The 14,735-nt window shown below is 65.0% G+C and overlaps 1 protein-coding gene across 9 annotated transcripts in view; it reads right to left on the reverse strand.

Moving 5' to 3' along the window:
• The window catches only part of HDAC4 (histone deacetylase 4), a 273,236-nt gene that overhangs the window by 4,615 nt on the left and 253,886 nt on the right, over positions 1-14,735 (reverse strand). For all 9 annotated transcript variants that reach the window (XM_077869460.1, XM_077869459.1, XM_077869461.1 and 6 more), the window contains 4 exons: positions 9,822-9,940; positions 8,160-8,293; positions 1,160-1,244; positions 553-694 (listed from right to left, as the gene is read on the reverse strand). In XM_077869460.1, coding sequence (XP_077725586.1) covers positions 553-694; positions 1,160-1,244; positions 8,160-8,293; positions 9,822-9,940 — 480 coding nt within the window. The remainder of the gene's footprint in view (positions 1-552; positions 695-1,159; positions 1,245-8,159; positions 8,294-9,821; positions 9,941-14,735) is intronic.

Consider the following 14,735-nt stretch of genomic DNA (forward strand, 5'->3'; position numbering starts at 1 on the left):
CCTCCCCGCCCTCCTCCACCCCTGTATCTCTCCCCCTCCATCCCTGCCCCATCCCTCCCCCTGCATCCCTCTCCACTCCATCCCTGCATCCTTCCCCCTCTATCCTTCCATCCCTTCCCCCTGCATCCCTCTCCCCTTATTCCCCCTGCATCCTTCCCCTCTCCATCCCTCCCCCTGCATCCCTCCATCTTTCCCCCTCCATCCCCATAGCCCTTCCCCCTCCATCCCTCCATCCCTCCCCCCTCCATCCCTGCATCCCTTCCCCCTGCATCCCTCCATCTTTCCCCCTCCATCTCCATAGCCCTTCCCCCTCCATCCCTCCATCCCTCCCCCCGCATCCCTCCATCCTTCCCCCTCCATCCTTGCATCCCTCTCCCGTCCATCCCCCCATCCCTCCCCCCACACCCGACCATCCCTCCCTGGGATGCCCAAGCAGGAGGCAGGGCCCAGTAGAGAAGGCACATGCCCACAGGACAGCAGAGGCCTGGGTGCCTGCAGAGGGTGGTCCCGCAGGCAGAAGGGCCCGCCGGGGGTGGGGGCGGAGGCGCTCACCTCTTCTCGGCGGGCTTCACGCCCACGGACAGCGAGGCCATGGCGGTGACGGTCTCGGCTTCCTCGTTCTCGCACTTCTGGGCCTCTACCAGAGAGTGCCCCACCGTGGAGCAGAGGCGCGGCAGGGAGCGCCAGTACTGGCCTGCGGGGGGGGCGGGGGGGGCTGGGTTACTGGGCCTCCCCCGGCTCAAGCCTGACTCCTCACTGGCGCCTTTAAAAGCACCTGTTGCAGGAGACGAAGCCAGGCAGCACCCAGGCTACAGGCTCGCAAAGGCGGGGCTCCTGGAGTCGAGACCTCCCCGAGGCAGGGGCACCGGCTGGGGGGATGGGGGGGCCGTGAGAGCGGGGCTGCCCCCGACTCCAGAGAGCGGAGCACAGGACGGCCTGGCGCGAGGGGGAGGAGACGAGGGGGCCGCAGCGCCAGGGGAGCGTGTGGGGGCCGGCCACTCGGTGTTTGCTTGCACACACGGGGGCTCGTCAGCGGGGCGGCTGGTGGGGACCCGCGTCTGGGGAGCACGGGGAGACCCGCCTACACCGCGGCCTCAGTGACCTGGGTCATCCCTCACCCCTGGGGCTCCCCGCCGAGCACGTGGCCCACGCAACTCACTGTGGATCTCAATGACTTTCTCCATGGACCGGACAGCGTTAGCGTTGGGTCTCTGCTGTAAAACCTTTTCTGGGAGAGGATCAAGCTAGAAAAAAATATACAAATACACAGTAAACGTGACGGATGTCGACATAATCCCTGCACGTGTTCTGTTCAGGGAGGTTTGAAGTCAGCGTCGGTTTCTTGAGTGTATTTACGGGCAGAAAAGCAGCAGCAGCCAAATGTGGCTTTGCTATTTACTGTACGACTTTTTTTATTTTTTTATTACCATTATTTTTTAAAGATTTTATTTATTTATTCGCGAGACACACATACACACACACACAGAGAGAGAGAGAGAGAGAGACAGAGAGGCAGAGACACAGGCAGAGGGAGAAGCAGGCCCCATGCAGGGAGCCCAATGTGGGACTCGATCCTGGGACCCCAGGGTCATGCTCTGGGCTGAAGGCAGGCGCTAAGCTGCTGAGCCACCTGGGCATCCCCTGTACAATTTTTTTAAAAACGGAAGTGGATTTATTTTCTTTGAGGTCTTCTTCTCGGGAGACTGTCAGGTGTGCTCGTGAGCTCCCGGCTGAGCGGACACCGCATCCAGGAGCGGGCTGGCGGGCAAGGACGTCTGCTTGGAACCCACTGAGACCCCGTCTACACCACCCCGTAACACTAGGGAAACAATGACTGCTTTCTGGAAATACCACTTTCACATCCCTAGTCTTACACGTAAGAATGCTTGGCCATCCTGTCGATGGTGTTCTTCCAAAAATGGGGGAAAAGGTAAAAGAAAGAAGAAAGTGAGGGGAATCTCTGAGGGGGGCCTGTGCTCCCAGTTTTCCGGTCGGTGTGGACGGCAGAGGACGGGACGGAAGCCGCAGGGGACACCGGGCGTCCTCCACACGACACCTAAGCACGCTCACGGGGATACATCATGAAAACACAAAAGTAATTTTAAAGATCTTTAAATTACTAGACAAGCCTACAAAACTGGGGGAGATCTGCTGGGTTCCGGAAGGAAGCTGGAAGCTGCCCAGGGCGGTCACGCATCCCGGGACAGGCCTGCACGACAACGGCCACGGCCCCCCACGCGCCCCGAGCTGCCCGCAGGGACAACCGGTGGGGGGGTCTGTTCTGACCCTGGGCTCTGCGGGCAGGGACGGGCCAGGGTCTCCCTGGGAATGGGCAGGTTCCGCCGTCAGCGGAGGGCCGCGATGTGCGGAGCAGCCGTGCACCCTCTCGGGAGGCGCCTGGCCCCCTGCGGGCCGCCCGCCAGTGTGGCCAGTTGGGTTCCAAGGGCTGAGTCCCCGGCCGCACACATCATGAAACACGGGAGTCAGCCGGCACGGGCGGGGCTCAGGAGAGACAAGGGGGGTCTCGGGCAGAGGACCCAGGCTCCGGGGCAAGCGCGGCTTCCCAGGCGGGGGACGGCCACGCGGAGGGGCGGAGACTCGGGCTGGAGGGGCCAGCGGCCGTGCGGGGGGGAGTCAGTGCCCGAACACGTACCGGGAGGAGACACGCGTTCCTCGAGAAGCATCTGAGATGCCTCGGGTACCCAGCCCCTCCGCGACAGCTGTCGCCTAGCCCCTTCCGACCTCCACCCTGTCTCCTCGGGCAGGAGCCGAGCCGCAGCCCCGGCCTCCCTGCAACGGGCCGCATGGAAGGGGGGAGAAGCCGGCTCGACGGGGAAGGCGGCCGACGCTGCTCTACGCAAGCGCTCGCGGTTCACGTCCCCAGAGAGAAGCTGCGCGCCCGGCACGGGCCCGGACAGAGGAGGGCACTGCGCCCGGGTCCCCCGCCCCGCTTCCAGCACAAGGGAAAACAGGACGAGCACGAGGGCTCTTCTGCAGCATAGCCGCGAGCCGTGCCTGATTGCTGACAACTGTCAATACTCCAAAAATGACAACCCAGGGCAGCCTGAGAGGGCGCGGGCACGAACGGTTGGACGCACAGTGGGGTCCTGGGCGGGGCCCCGACACGGCAAGGGCGGCCGTGGGAGGGCGGGTGGACCTGGGGACGTTCTCACGCGGGCGACCCAGGCTGGGACCCAGGCCCACGCGGTCACGCGGCACCGAGGCAAAGCATCCGAGCCAGCGCTGCCCGGAGTTAGAAGTCTAGTAAAAAAACGGCAGGTTTAGATCCTCAAAGACCACGGTCACTGAAATGATCAGTTTTAAACTACAAGGTAAATGATTAGTGAGTATCAGAAGTAAGATACGGACGCAGGATTACTGAACCGAAGCGGACGATTTAAAGCCGGCCCAGGAGAACGTCTGCGAATGAAATCACAGCCGCGGCAGCAATGACCCTGAATGCGCCGGGGACGAGGGGAGCGAGCGGGTTGGGTCCGTCTGCTCGGTGTCCCGGGGCAGGGGGAGAGGGGACGGGACCCGGGCAGGAAGAGTCATGCCTGAAGCACCTGCCTGCCTGGGTCCGTCAGGGCGCAGCCGCAGAGCAGGGGACGGGGGGGGGGGGGGGGACACGGCCAAGGACAGGACAGGACAGGCGTGGCCGTCAAAGCCCCAGAGACAAGGGCTGTCAGCCCAGGACGGTGAGCCGGTCAGTCAACACCGAGGGCGGGGCGGCCGGGGGCTCGTCGGACCCTTGATCTCAGCTCAGGTCGAGATCTCAGGGTTGAGAGTTCACCCCCACGCTGGGCTCGGGGCTGGGCGTGGAGTCTTCTTTTAAAGAAAAAAAAAAAAGAATGAGGATAAAATTGCGACGTGGGGAAGCTGACACCGCGTCCCTCCCGGGAAACATGTGGGGTGTGCAGAAGGCACAGTGATCCCAGGCGGTGGTCTGAGCGGCGGGAAGCGAGAAGCAGGAGAGGCCGCACGAACAGGGACCACGTGAAACAACAGGAATGGTGTCAAATCGGTGCATTTAAACGGAGAAACAAGGAAAGAGGGCGGAGGGGCTGGTCAGGGGCTGCACACCCCCGGGAGGGCCGGAGAGAATGGACACACAGGACTCGGGCCAGCACCGGTCAGTGGGGGCAAGCGGGTGGCTTCTCCGTGTCCCACGTCTGACGGGCGTGCAGGGTTTGGTCTGCACCTCCCCCCCCCCCGGGTCTGGGTGGCCACGGGGCACTGGCCACGTCACGGGTGCATGTGAACACCTGCAAGGATCGCCGCTGGGGAGCAGCAACGAGCCGCGTGTCTTCCCACTCGGCAGGGAACGGATGGCGTGGGGGGCCCTCCACGTGGGCGGAAGGGGGCCCGTGCAGCACAGACTCGGACGTGGAAAGCGTCTGAGAAAAGCAAAGCAGCAGAGAACAAGGAGCAACCAGAGCAATGTGAGGCCCAGGGCAGACCGTGGCCTGGCGGCGAAACAGCACGACGTCCAGCCTCGTGCCATTTACGCAGGAAGCGTCTCGGAGCGGGGAGGCTGGAGGGCAGGACGCCGCGGGCACCCCGCACGATGCCCGTCAGCGGGAAGCCGGAGCTGCTCGTACAGGAGGCCGCCACGGGGGATAAAGGTTTCAGTTCATCAAAAGGATAGGACGACTTGAAGTCTGCACGTTTGGTAAAGTTGCTTGACGTGCGGGCGGTGACGCGGCCGGACCACGGGGTGGACAGTCGCGCCACGGCAGGACAGGCTGGCACGTCTTTCCCAGGCACGCACAGAAGTCGGCGGAGACTCCAAGCGTGAGCGGCACCGCGGACGGGCCTGGGTGAACAGAGGTCTGCGCAGGCGGACCGCACTCTGGCCGCCGGGGCGGGGGGTGGCACCCCAGGACACGATGCCACCGCACCCGCTGTTCTTAGCTCAGCGCCGCCCGTCAGAAGCTGGGACCAGATGAGGGCCGCGGCCTTGAGGTTGGAAACTGAACGAGTGACCGATCGTGGGGCAGCGGGGTGACCGCGGAAACCAGGGATGCTCGGAGACGAAGAGCAATGAGAACGCCGCACACGGGAGGGCCCCGCGCAGCCTCAGATGCCCCCAGAACGAGGAGGCGCTCCGTGAGCAAGAGAGGAGAGCGGATCCGGAGAAAGACGTAAAGAAAATACAGGGAGGGGATCCCTGGGTGGCGCAGCGGTTTGGCGCCTGCCTTTGGCCCAGGGCGCGATCCTGGAGACCCGGGATCGAATCCTACGTCGGGCTCCCGGTGCGTGGAGCCTGCTTCTCCCTCTGCCTGTGTCTCTGCCTCTCTCTCTCTCTCTCTGTGTGACTATCATAAATAAATTTAAAAAAAACTTAAAAAAAAAAAAAAAAGAAAATACACAGAGAAGGAGCAGAAGCCAAGTTTGGAAAAGAGAAAGGACGCCGCAGCTGGAAGTGGAGTTTCTGGAACGGCTGCAATGGGCAAGGTCAGCAGGACGGCAAGGAAGCCACCGAGGCACAAATGACCTGCGGAGTCTGCGGCCGCTCACGGTGGCGCCCAGGGGGACACGGCCCAGGCCCGCCACCCCCCGCAGAGGTTTCGGGGAGTCAGTCATGGCTCATGTCACCCAAACGGTCACCGCTGGCCTGAGACGAGCCTGGCTGGGAGCGCGAGCGCGGGTGGGGGCGCGTGTGCAGGCGGGGGTGTCAGACGGGCAGACCCGACGGGCGTGGACGAGCGGCCGTCAGGCTGAGTTGGTGCAGGGGTGCAGGGGTGCAGGGGGGGTGGGGGTGGGGCATCCGCCTCCTCCCTCCTGGCCTGGCCCAGCGAGTGGGTGCAGACTGGTGCAGCCCTCAAAGCCTGCAGGGCCGAGGAGAGGGGCCGGCCCAACTCTCCCGCATTAGGAAGGTGTTAAGAGACCTTGATAAAACTAGTGCTTCCTGCTTTTTGATGTGCTGAGCACAAGAGCATCTTCCTGTTAGGAGAGCAAACACCCAGGAAGCAGGAACAGGCCTGAGCTGAGAGCTACGGTCTTTATTGTTATTTTAAAATAAGTGGCTGGACTACTCGGAAAGCTCCAGGCCGGGTGGAACACATTACTCAATTGCCTTTAAGCTCCAACAAAGAAAAGGAGGAAAAGACTGCCTGATGTGCAGAACGGGTGCGTGAGGCCTGGACGCTTTAAGACGCTCGCTGGTGTTCGATTCTAGGAGAGTCCGGCGCGCTGCCGACCACCTGGCCGGGAGGGAGACACGCGCGGGCCCTCGGGTCTGCTTGTGATTTAGCTTAAAGCACGGCTGATGCCAGGACTTGGCTTCGGACCTCCCGTCTGCCCCCCAAATGCCGTGTTGTCAGCTCTGTCCACCCTGCGCCCGGAGGGGCACGGGCCATGCACCCCATCCTGCTGCTGCTTTGACCCAAGACAAAGGGAACACCACCGACTGCAAATGGCTCGAGGACAGAGCCCTCCATCCCCTCCCTGGAGACCTGTCTACGCGGCATCATCCCGCCCTGTCTTGTTGGATGCACGTTTAATCTGTGCCTCCGAGGGCCTGCTTGAACCCCCTTTGCATCTCCCAAACCGAGCCCTCCTCAAATGCCTTGTGGGCCCCGCGTGGGGTGAGCCTGCACCTGCTCTCCGGGACGTGCCTCCTGGAGGAACCCGAGCTGCGGCTCAAGCTTCCCGGCTGAGACAGTGCAGGGACGCAGCCCCACGGACGCGTCTATGGTGGGTGAGGGGCGTCAGCAGAGGCCGCCCTGCTCATGGGAACCGGCTGGTACCCTCACCACCTCTCCCTTTCCCGGGGCTTCTGAACCTTCTGGCCTTGGCGTCTCCCGACCGGGGTTAGTGCAGCAAGTGGGAGGGGCGCCCTCCCCCGTGGCCTCCCTGGCACCCATCCTCCGGGCCACTCTGCTCTCCCAACCTTCTTGTGGACTGGACACCAGGACACCCCACAAGCGGCCCCTGCCATATGGGGTCAGGGGTCATTCGGGCTCCCGCCATATGGGGTCCTGGTGTGGCCAGTCCTCCTGGGGTGTGTGTCCTCCACCCTCCATCAGGGCCTCGTCACTTGGGCTGCCCTGAATCTTGGTGGGGACTGGCAGGAGGGTGGCCAGCACAGGGACAGCTGCACCCCACTGGACACCCAGGGAACCTGTCCTAGGGAGAGTGTCCTCGCACACTGTGGACCTGTAAACCCGGGACGGCATGGAGCAGAGCTCGTGGGCTGCCTCCGGGCGTCCCCCACGTGGGCTGCAGGCACCTGCTGCTGCAGGGGGGGCAGGACCCAGGGCGCTCTGACCGCACCCCACCCCGGGCAGCAGCTGGCTTGCCGCAAGGACCCGCACGGAATGCCACAGCAACACGGGCAAGCTGTGCTGTGAGGGGCCAGGACCCGCCTCACGCTCCTTCGGGGGATCGGGAGGTGGGTGTGTGACCCCATGTCCAGGAGCCTGTGGATGGGTTTGAAATTGTAGGAAGAGCAGGTTTCCGAAAATCAAAGTGGAAGCTACAGTAAGTTTTGTGTCACGAACTTTAGCCGCTCGGTGAGCTGCAGAGCATACGTCGGGCGGCACCCCCCTCCCGACACCCGTCCATCCATCCACCCACGGCCGGGCAGCTCTGCCCACTGGGAGCACAGACGGGAGGAAGGGGCCCCGGGCCGGTGTCATTCCGGAATGGGACGCTCCCAGGACCGTCTCCCTTGAGCCCTCCACTCCCTCTCCCGGCCGGACAGTCTGAGCTCAGCCGTGCAAGCCAGCGGCTCCCTGACTTGGTCCCGCAGCCTCACTGGGGACAGGGCGCGGGGGCCCCAAGCCTGGGGATCAGCTGTGGCTTCGGAGCAGGGAACCGGGGCTCCATGCCCCAGCCTGTGAGACCTGCAGTGACGCGGCCCCCAGAACTTACCTTAGAACCGCCTGCCCGCAGAGAAAGAAGCTGGATTAGAATATTCTCCACCTAACCCACGGGCAGGGGAGCACCTGCAGAACAGGCCCCTGAACCACCCTACAGAGAAAAGGGCTCCCGGCCTTGCCCCTCATCGGATGGCCTCCCAAGCGGGTAGCGGTCCTACTACGGGTGATGAGCTCAGATGCAGCAGCCCACGGGCCTGGGGCCTGGGGCCTGGGGTCTGGGGTCTGGGCCCTGGGCCCGCACACCAAGCAGCCCTGGGCCCCGGCTCCTCCTACCTCATTGCCCAGCAAAGCAGAAACACATGCTTCCGAGGCGTCGCAGATGGCCGTGAGGTCGTGGCCCCCCTCCAGGGCCAGAACGATCCGGCCGCCAGCCAAGCCCATCAGCTGCTTCGTCAGGTACCCGAAACCTGCAAGAGGAAACGGGAGATGCAAGCGGGGCCGCGGGCGGGCGCGGGGCCGAGGCCTGGCCGCCGATCAAAGCGCCCAGAAACGCGTTACATCACATTACAGAGACCCAGGGGGCCAGCGCTCCGAAACACATAATAGAAGCCAGGTCTGATTGTAATAAATTCATTGAAGAATTTCAGTTTGGGATTCTTTTTGATCTGTTTGAGAGTAGGAATTACGGTTTTGATGCTTTGATTGTATAATGCCGCAAATCATCTCGTTTGGGGGAAGGAAGGGACCCCGGGAGGAGCCCCTCGGCTGCACGCTGGGACCACGGAGGGGGGAGCGGGGGGAGCGAGGGTGCGGCCCTGCAGCTGCGCCCTCATGGCCTGGAGACCAGAGGCCCCGGGGGTCTGGTCAGCAGTGTGCTGGGCACACGTGTGTGCGTGTCCGTTCGTGGGCACATGCACCGCCGTGTGGGCCCCTTCTGGACTCTCACGCCCCGTGACCGGCGTGTCTGGCTTTCACCAACAACCGCAGTGCGCCCCCTGCGCCACGTCCCCCCACCCGCAGAAAGCGCCTGGCGGCTAACGGTGATGACCATCCTCGCCAGGACCGACCGACGTGGACTAGAGCCGCCCCGATCAGCGGCCCCGTCGCAGCCGCAGCAGCACCCGGGGCCCAGGGCTGGGGGCACGTCCTGGCGGCTGCAGGCCCGTGAGGCTCAAACCTCCCAAAGGCAGCAGTGATGCGGCTGCGTCTCTGATGGAAACTGTGACAGGGCCCCCGAGGCCGCCGCGACGCCCGGACCGCGCCGTTCACAGCGGGAAGGCGGGCGGCAGCATGGAGTCCAGCAAGTCGGGGGCCGCCTTCTCCCTCAGCATCTGCGCACTCTGCCTCCACCACGTTTTGCTAATTCTCACAATATTTCAAACTTGCTCGTTATCATCACTACGTCAGAGTGATCAGCGATCACAAGTCCCCTCAAACTCACGATGGGTCGCACATCTCCGCAACAGTGTGACCTTTGATTACGCTGTGGACATTGGTTTGCAGACGTGATACTGCCCCACACCTGGCAGACCTCGATGTCCTGCAAATGCAACTGTTACCTGCGCTGGGAAACCCCTGATTCTCCGGCTTTGCCGTGTTGCGGCATCTGCTTCACGGGGGAGCTGGGCCTGAACCCCGGCCGAGCTGAGCCGGTACACGAGGGGGCTCGAGCCCGCACAGCACAGTCTGGCCGCACGCGGGGGCTGCTGGGCACAGGGCTCCCTCCGGACCCCGCACCCAGGTCAGGAGGGCTCTGAGGTCAGTGCGGGAGCACGGCCACCCCAAGAGCGTCCCTGCGTGTCCCGGCCCACGCCGTGCGGTCCTGCTGTGCGCCCTGTGCGCTCTGGGGCAGCCGGCACCTATTGTGTTTTTGCTAAGACACGAGGAGGAGGGTTTCCTCCTGTTGAAGGGGAGGCTCGGCACACAGAGGGCGCCTAATCCTAACAACAGCAGAATCCAGACCGTGTTCCCGCGCCATCTGCAGACCCGACTTACATTTGGCGGAGAGGTTGTAGCCGCCGAGGGGCGTGGGGTGGCCCTCCACAGCGTCAAAGCCTGATGACACGAGCACCACGTCTGGGGCAAACTCGTTCGCGATGGGCATGACCACGGTCCTGCAGAGGGAGGAAGGGGACACCGGGTCAGCGGAGGTCACGGCCACGGAAGAGGCCGACGGCCGCCGACAGAGCCTGTCCCGTCTGCCCTCGCGGCCAGCGGCACCCGAGGGCCCACACTCAGGAGACCCACCCAGCGTGCCCACGGCTCCATTTGCTGATACCTCAAATGTCCAGACCAAGGTCCCCAACATCGAGGCCCAGCGCGGCCACGGCACAGCGGGTCTTGAGCCTCCGTGGTATGTTGGAGGCGACCTGTAACCCCCACGCACCAGCTGCCCGGGCTGCGGAAGATGCTCCCACCCCTCACCCCTGCGCCCTGCCCGGCCGGTCTCGCCCTGTAGGGGGGGCGGCTCTGCTCACCCCTACGCTCGCGTCACGTTTCAAGAAAGGCACAGCCACCTCCCGGCCCAGCAGCAGGGACCCCGAGCCCCCGGGCAGCCCTGGCCCGCAGGGGGCCCCCGGTGCCCTCCTCCCACCCCATCCACCCCTGGGGCCACAGACGCCCGGATGAGCCACCTGCACGCCCTTGCCGGGTTCATCTGACACCTGGGGTCCTTCAAGGGACAGCTGACGATCAAATTTAAGAGCACGGACAGGTTAAAAGTACAGATGCCATGGAGAAGTTCAGTGGTTTAGGGATATTAGGGAAACAAGGAAAACCGTTCCCTTGAAAAGGAGAAGAAACACTTAGGAGGAAGCAGCCGCCCGCGAGCACGCGGCCTCACTGTACCAGCGTCCCATGAACACGGCTCTGAGCCAGAACCGGGCGCGCAGTGAGAGGCTGGACGACGCCACGTGTCAGTTAAACTTGCTTTATTGGATTCTGAGTCCCTCCCCGCAGGCTTCCCGTCTCCCTGGTCCCCCGGGCGCGGCGGGCTCACCGCAGGTGCCGGCCCCCATCACCCACACCCCTGCACCTCGGCGGGACCCAGCACCGGCTCACGGCCGTGGGGAGTCTGGGTGTCCCCGGCTGCCGCAGGCCGGACCGAGTGTCTGCGGCTCCAGAGGGCGGCCTCCCGCTCCCGGGCCTCCACCGGCGCGCAGGCCCTGCTGCTCATCAATGACGGTCACGCCGGGCGCACGACGGCCCAGAGGCCCCCTCGGCGAGCGGCCCCACGTACCCGGCCCCGCCGCCGGTCCCTCCCCACCAGGTCGGTGGGGCCCCTGGGGCTACAGGGCCGCAGGCTGGCATGAGAACCTCCTCAGGCTCCTACGCCTCGAGTTACAAAGTAAAACTCGTCATGACATTTGCCCTTGAAGTCCGCCGGGCCAACTCCGTAAAGCACCCACTGGGACCCACAGAACGTTCCGCTCAGGAACGAGTCTGCGGTGATCCTCTTGAGAAATCCCTCTGGTTTCAGAGGTGCCAGTGACGGAGACTCCAGGGCACGACACACAAGGTTAGGACCTCGCCGCCCGTCCCCGCAGGTGGCATGGGGCACCCCCGGCCCGATGCCCGAGGACCCGGGGAGCGAGCCCTCAGAGAATGTCTGCGACGCGGGAGCGGCCTCCGCTTCCCTCTGAGCGCGCCGGGCGCCGAGACCTCCGCCGCAGACAGGCCGCAAGCTCACGCCGGGGCACGGGCCGGGGCTCGGCTCCTCTGAACCACTCGCGGCTTCCCTCCCAGGCGGCGCCCACTGCACGCGGCCGCCCCCGCGCTGCCTCTGCCACAGGCCGTGCAGGCGGCCTCAGAGGAGCCAGGTCTGCGCCCTGGGGACCGTCCGGCAGGGGCTGCAGGGACCCCACCTGGGACCCCCGACCGGGCGCCAGCAGGCTTCCCCGCCAGCGTCGCCTTCGGGTCCCGGGGCCCATTGTGTGAGAGCGGCCACACTCGCCCCTGAACACGTGTGCGAGGTGTGTTCCACTAAAGCAGGAGGCGGGATGTCAGGCGCACTCTGACCCCGTGGCCACGAGGAGGCTGCAACGAAGCTCTCCGATTCTGAACACGCAAAGCGCAAACCAGAGGCTTCTCAGCCGACTGCGCTTCAGAGCAGGTGCCGGGGCCCGGGATACCTGACCCGCCGCGGCGGCCGGAGGCGACAAGTCCTGGTGCGGGTGGGCAGGACGGGGCGGTGCCTTCGCCTCGTGGCCAGGGACGCCGCTGCCTCCCCGCGGCTTTCCCTGGGTGGCTCCCGATGGCCCGCGGGCTGCTGCGCTCACCAGCGCCGTTCACGGCCGTAGCGGTTCCAGAGAGACGGTTTTTAAATTATTCTAATGAAGTTCCTGTTGCATAAACTTTGTCTTTAGGCAGAAGAAGTTTGAGCCACGTGTTGGTATAGATGCTGCAGCCAAGCCTGTCTTCAGGGAAAACCACAGACGCTCCGTGTCGACAGCGGCTCATTCGCAAAGCGCTTTGGGGGCCGTTTTGAACCAAGTGCGTACGGTGGGCCCAGTTCTCTGCCTTGAAGCACTGCTGAGCTGCTTCGTGTCTCACCCCCGCCCCCCCGACAAAATAAAAAACAAACGACAGCGCTGTTGGGATCATCATCGCCCCTGGAGAGTCGCTGGCGTCTGCACTTGCCACGTGGCATCGCTGCGAAGCCGATCAAAACAAATCGTGAACCCTGTCGGTGTGCGTGTGCAAGCGGGACCCGGCCCATCAGCCGCGAGCGGGACCCGGCCCATCAGCCGCGCACGAGTGTGGGCCGCCGGCTAGGGGCACGCACGCTCGTCCTATCCTGGTCCGGGGCCCCCGGGGTCTGCAACACCGCTGAGACATCGCCTCCCCTCGGCAGACTCTGCTTCCTCACCTACGAGGAGGGGGTGCACGGCCGCCCACATCCTCACCCCAGCCGGGACCCCCACGCGTCACAGACGCCGCGAAGAAAACGGGCATCTGGCCTCGCCTTTTAGTTCTAGAATGAAATTTTAACCAACGACTTGTCTGATGACAGATGGAACCGTTTACTGCAGACCCTCTCTCCGACCATCACCTTAGGGTGAGTTTCTGTGGGGCCGCCCGTGACCTGCTGCAGGGCAGCGTGAGGGCCGAGGGGTGGGCAGGGGCTTCCCGAGGCTGCGACCACCCACTGTCCGCTCAGAGGCAGGGCGGGCTCATCTCCCACACGGAAGGCCCCAAACCTGTGCTCATCGCAGGCCTCAGGCTGTGGCGCGGTCTGTGCCCACCCACGCCCGGGGACGCTCGGGAGCTTGGGGGCAGCCAGGGCGTCCGAGTGCCCCAGAAGCACGGTCCACGCCGCCCGCCTTCAACATCTCCTTTCACAAGGCGCCCAGGCCGTCTGCCCTGTCGCGGTCACGTACTGTCGGTGAGGCTTGCGGTGACGCGTCTGCAGCCAGAGGGCTCGGGAGGCGGAGCTGCCGGATGGACGGTCGCCGTTTCCGGACGGACAGCCTGGTGCCCCCAGAGGCGGGGACTCGGTTTCAACCACCTCGGCTCCGGTGAGCGCCAACCCCTCCTGTCCGCTGTGCACACCCTCACTCGAGGGCAGGAGGGGCTGGTGCACCCGCCCTGCCATCTGCACCCGCTGCACCCGCTGCACCCCTGCGCGGGGTGGGCCCGGCCTGAGCACTCCGTCGGTTGGGAGAGGCCGGTCCTGGCCCACCAAGCATCCCGTCGCTGCTAAGTCGGTGTCAGAACACAGCGAGAGCTGGGAAGCAACACTGTGCTCCGGCTGCACCCCCGCCCCACGCCGCCCGCCGCCCCGTCCTGCTCCGTCCGCCCCACAGGCCAGGCCCTCGGCCGTCCGTCCCGTCTCCTCGATGCCCCTGCCCTGCACGCCCGCGGCCCCCAGCCTCGCATGCTTCTGGCTCTCCGTGCTCTGCTCACCCAGACCTTGCCCTGGTGAGGTGAGGACACCCCTCCTCGGCGACAGAGGCCAGGGCGCCTTCTGGCAACCCCCGCCCCTCCTTGCTGCTCCTGTCTGGCTGTCCCTCGCAGGAGGTGGGCACCTGGCGCTGCTGGATGGGCGCACCCCTGCGTCCAGGGCCCCATCCACGTGGTGCCCCCTCCCCACTGTCACCGTGGGCCCCACCGGGCTTGGGCTCACTGCAGCTGCCCAAGGTGTCCCCACCTCTGTCCCATCACCGTCCTCAGGCCTGTCTAGGGCCTGGCACTCCTGGCCGCCAGCCCACCCATCTCGCAGCGCCCCCCGCCCCTCTGCAGCACCAGGAGCACACGGCAGGGGCAGGGGCAGCGCAGCCTCCCCAGGGCGGCCCTCAGACCCCGGCTGGCGACAGGAGCAGGTCTGCACTTGGTCTGGCGCCGCGGCCCAGGCCTCTCCCAGCTGCTCCCCTCTTGTGCTTGGTCTCTGCCTCGGTGTCCCCATGCTCTCGCCTGGGTCCCTGCCCCACTCTTGGCAGGACTCAACTTGCCCTGGGCGCTCAACCCGAGCAACAAGTGTTTACGAGACGGCCCCTCCGGACCTGCGTCCCCCTCAAGGCTCCCACCAGACAGACGTCGAACATCCAGACCTGCCACGTAGGTCACCTGGGCACAGCCCCTGACAGGCTCCTCCACGACAGGCCACGGTCCTGGTCCCCAGAGGCGGCCCCGCACGCCGGCAGGTTGGCGTCTGCGGGTCCGGGTCCCTCCAGGACTCAGCCAGGAAGCTGCTGCCCCTCCGCGGGCAGGTGCCCGAGCACCGCGTCACTGCTGCCGTCCTGCGGGAGGGCTGGCAAACCCGAGCTTCCGCACTCCGCAGCGGCCCCACTGTGGGACGGCCCCGCTAAGACGTCCGCCTAGGGGAAGGGGGCTGCCCCTCGAGAGACGGCACTGCCATCGGTAAGAAAGGTCCCGGGGTTTGCATCAAGTGTCTTTGCGACAATGAGTCCT

The sequence above is a fragment of the Canis aureus genome, chromosome 24 (assembly GCF_053574225.1).
Source record: "Canis aureus isolate CA01 chromosome 24, VMU_Caureus_v.1.0, whole genome shotgun sequence".
NCBI classification, from domain to species: Eukaryota; Metazoa; Chordata; class Mammalia; order Carnivora; family Canidae; genus Canis; species Canis aureus.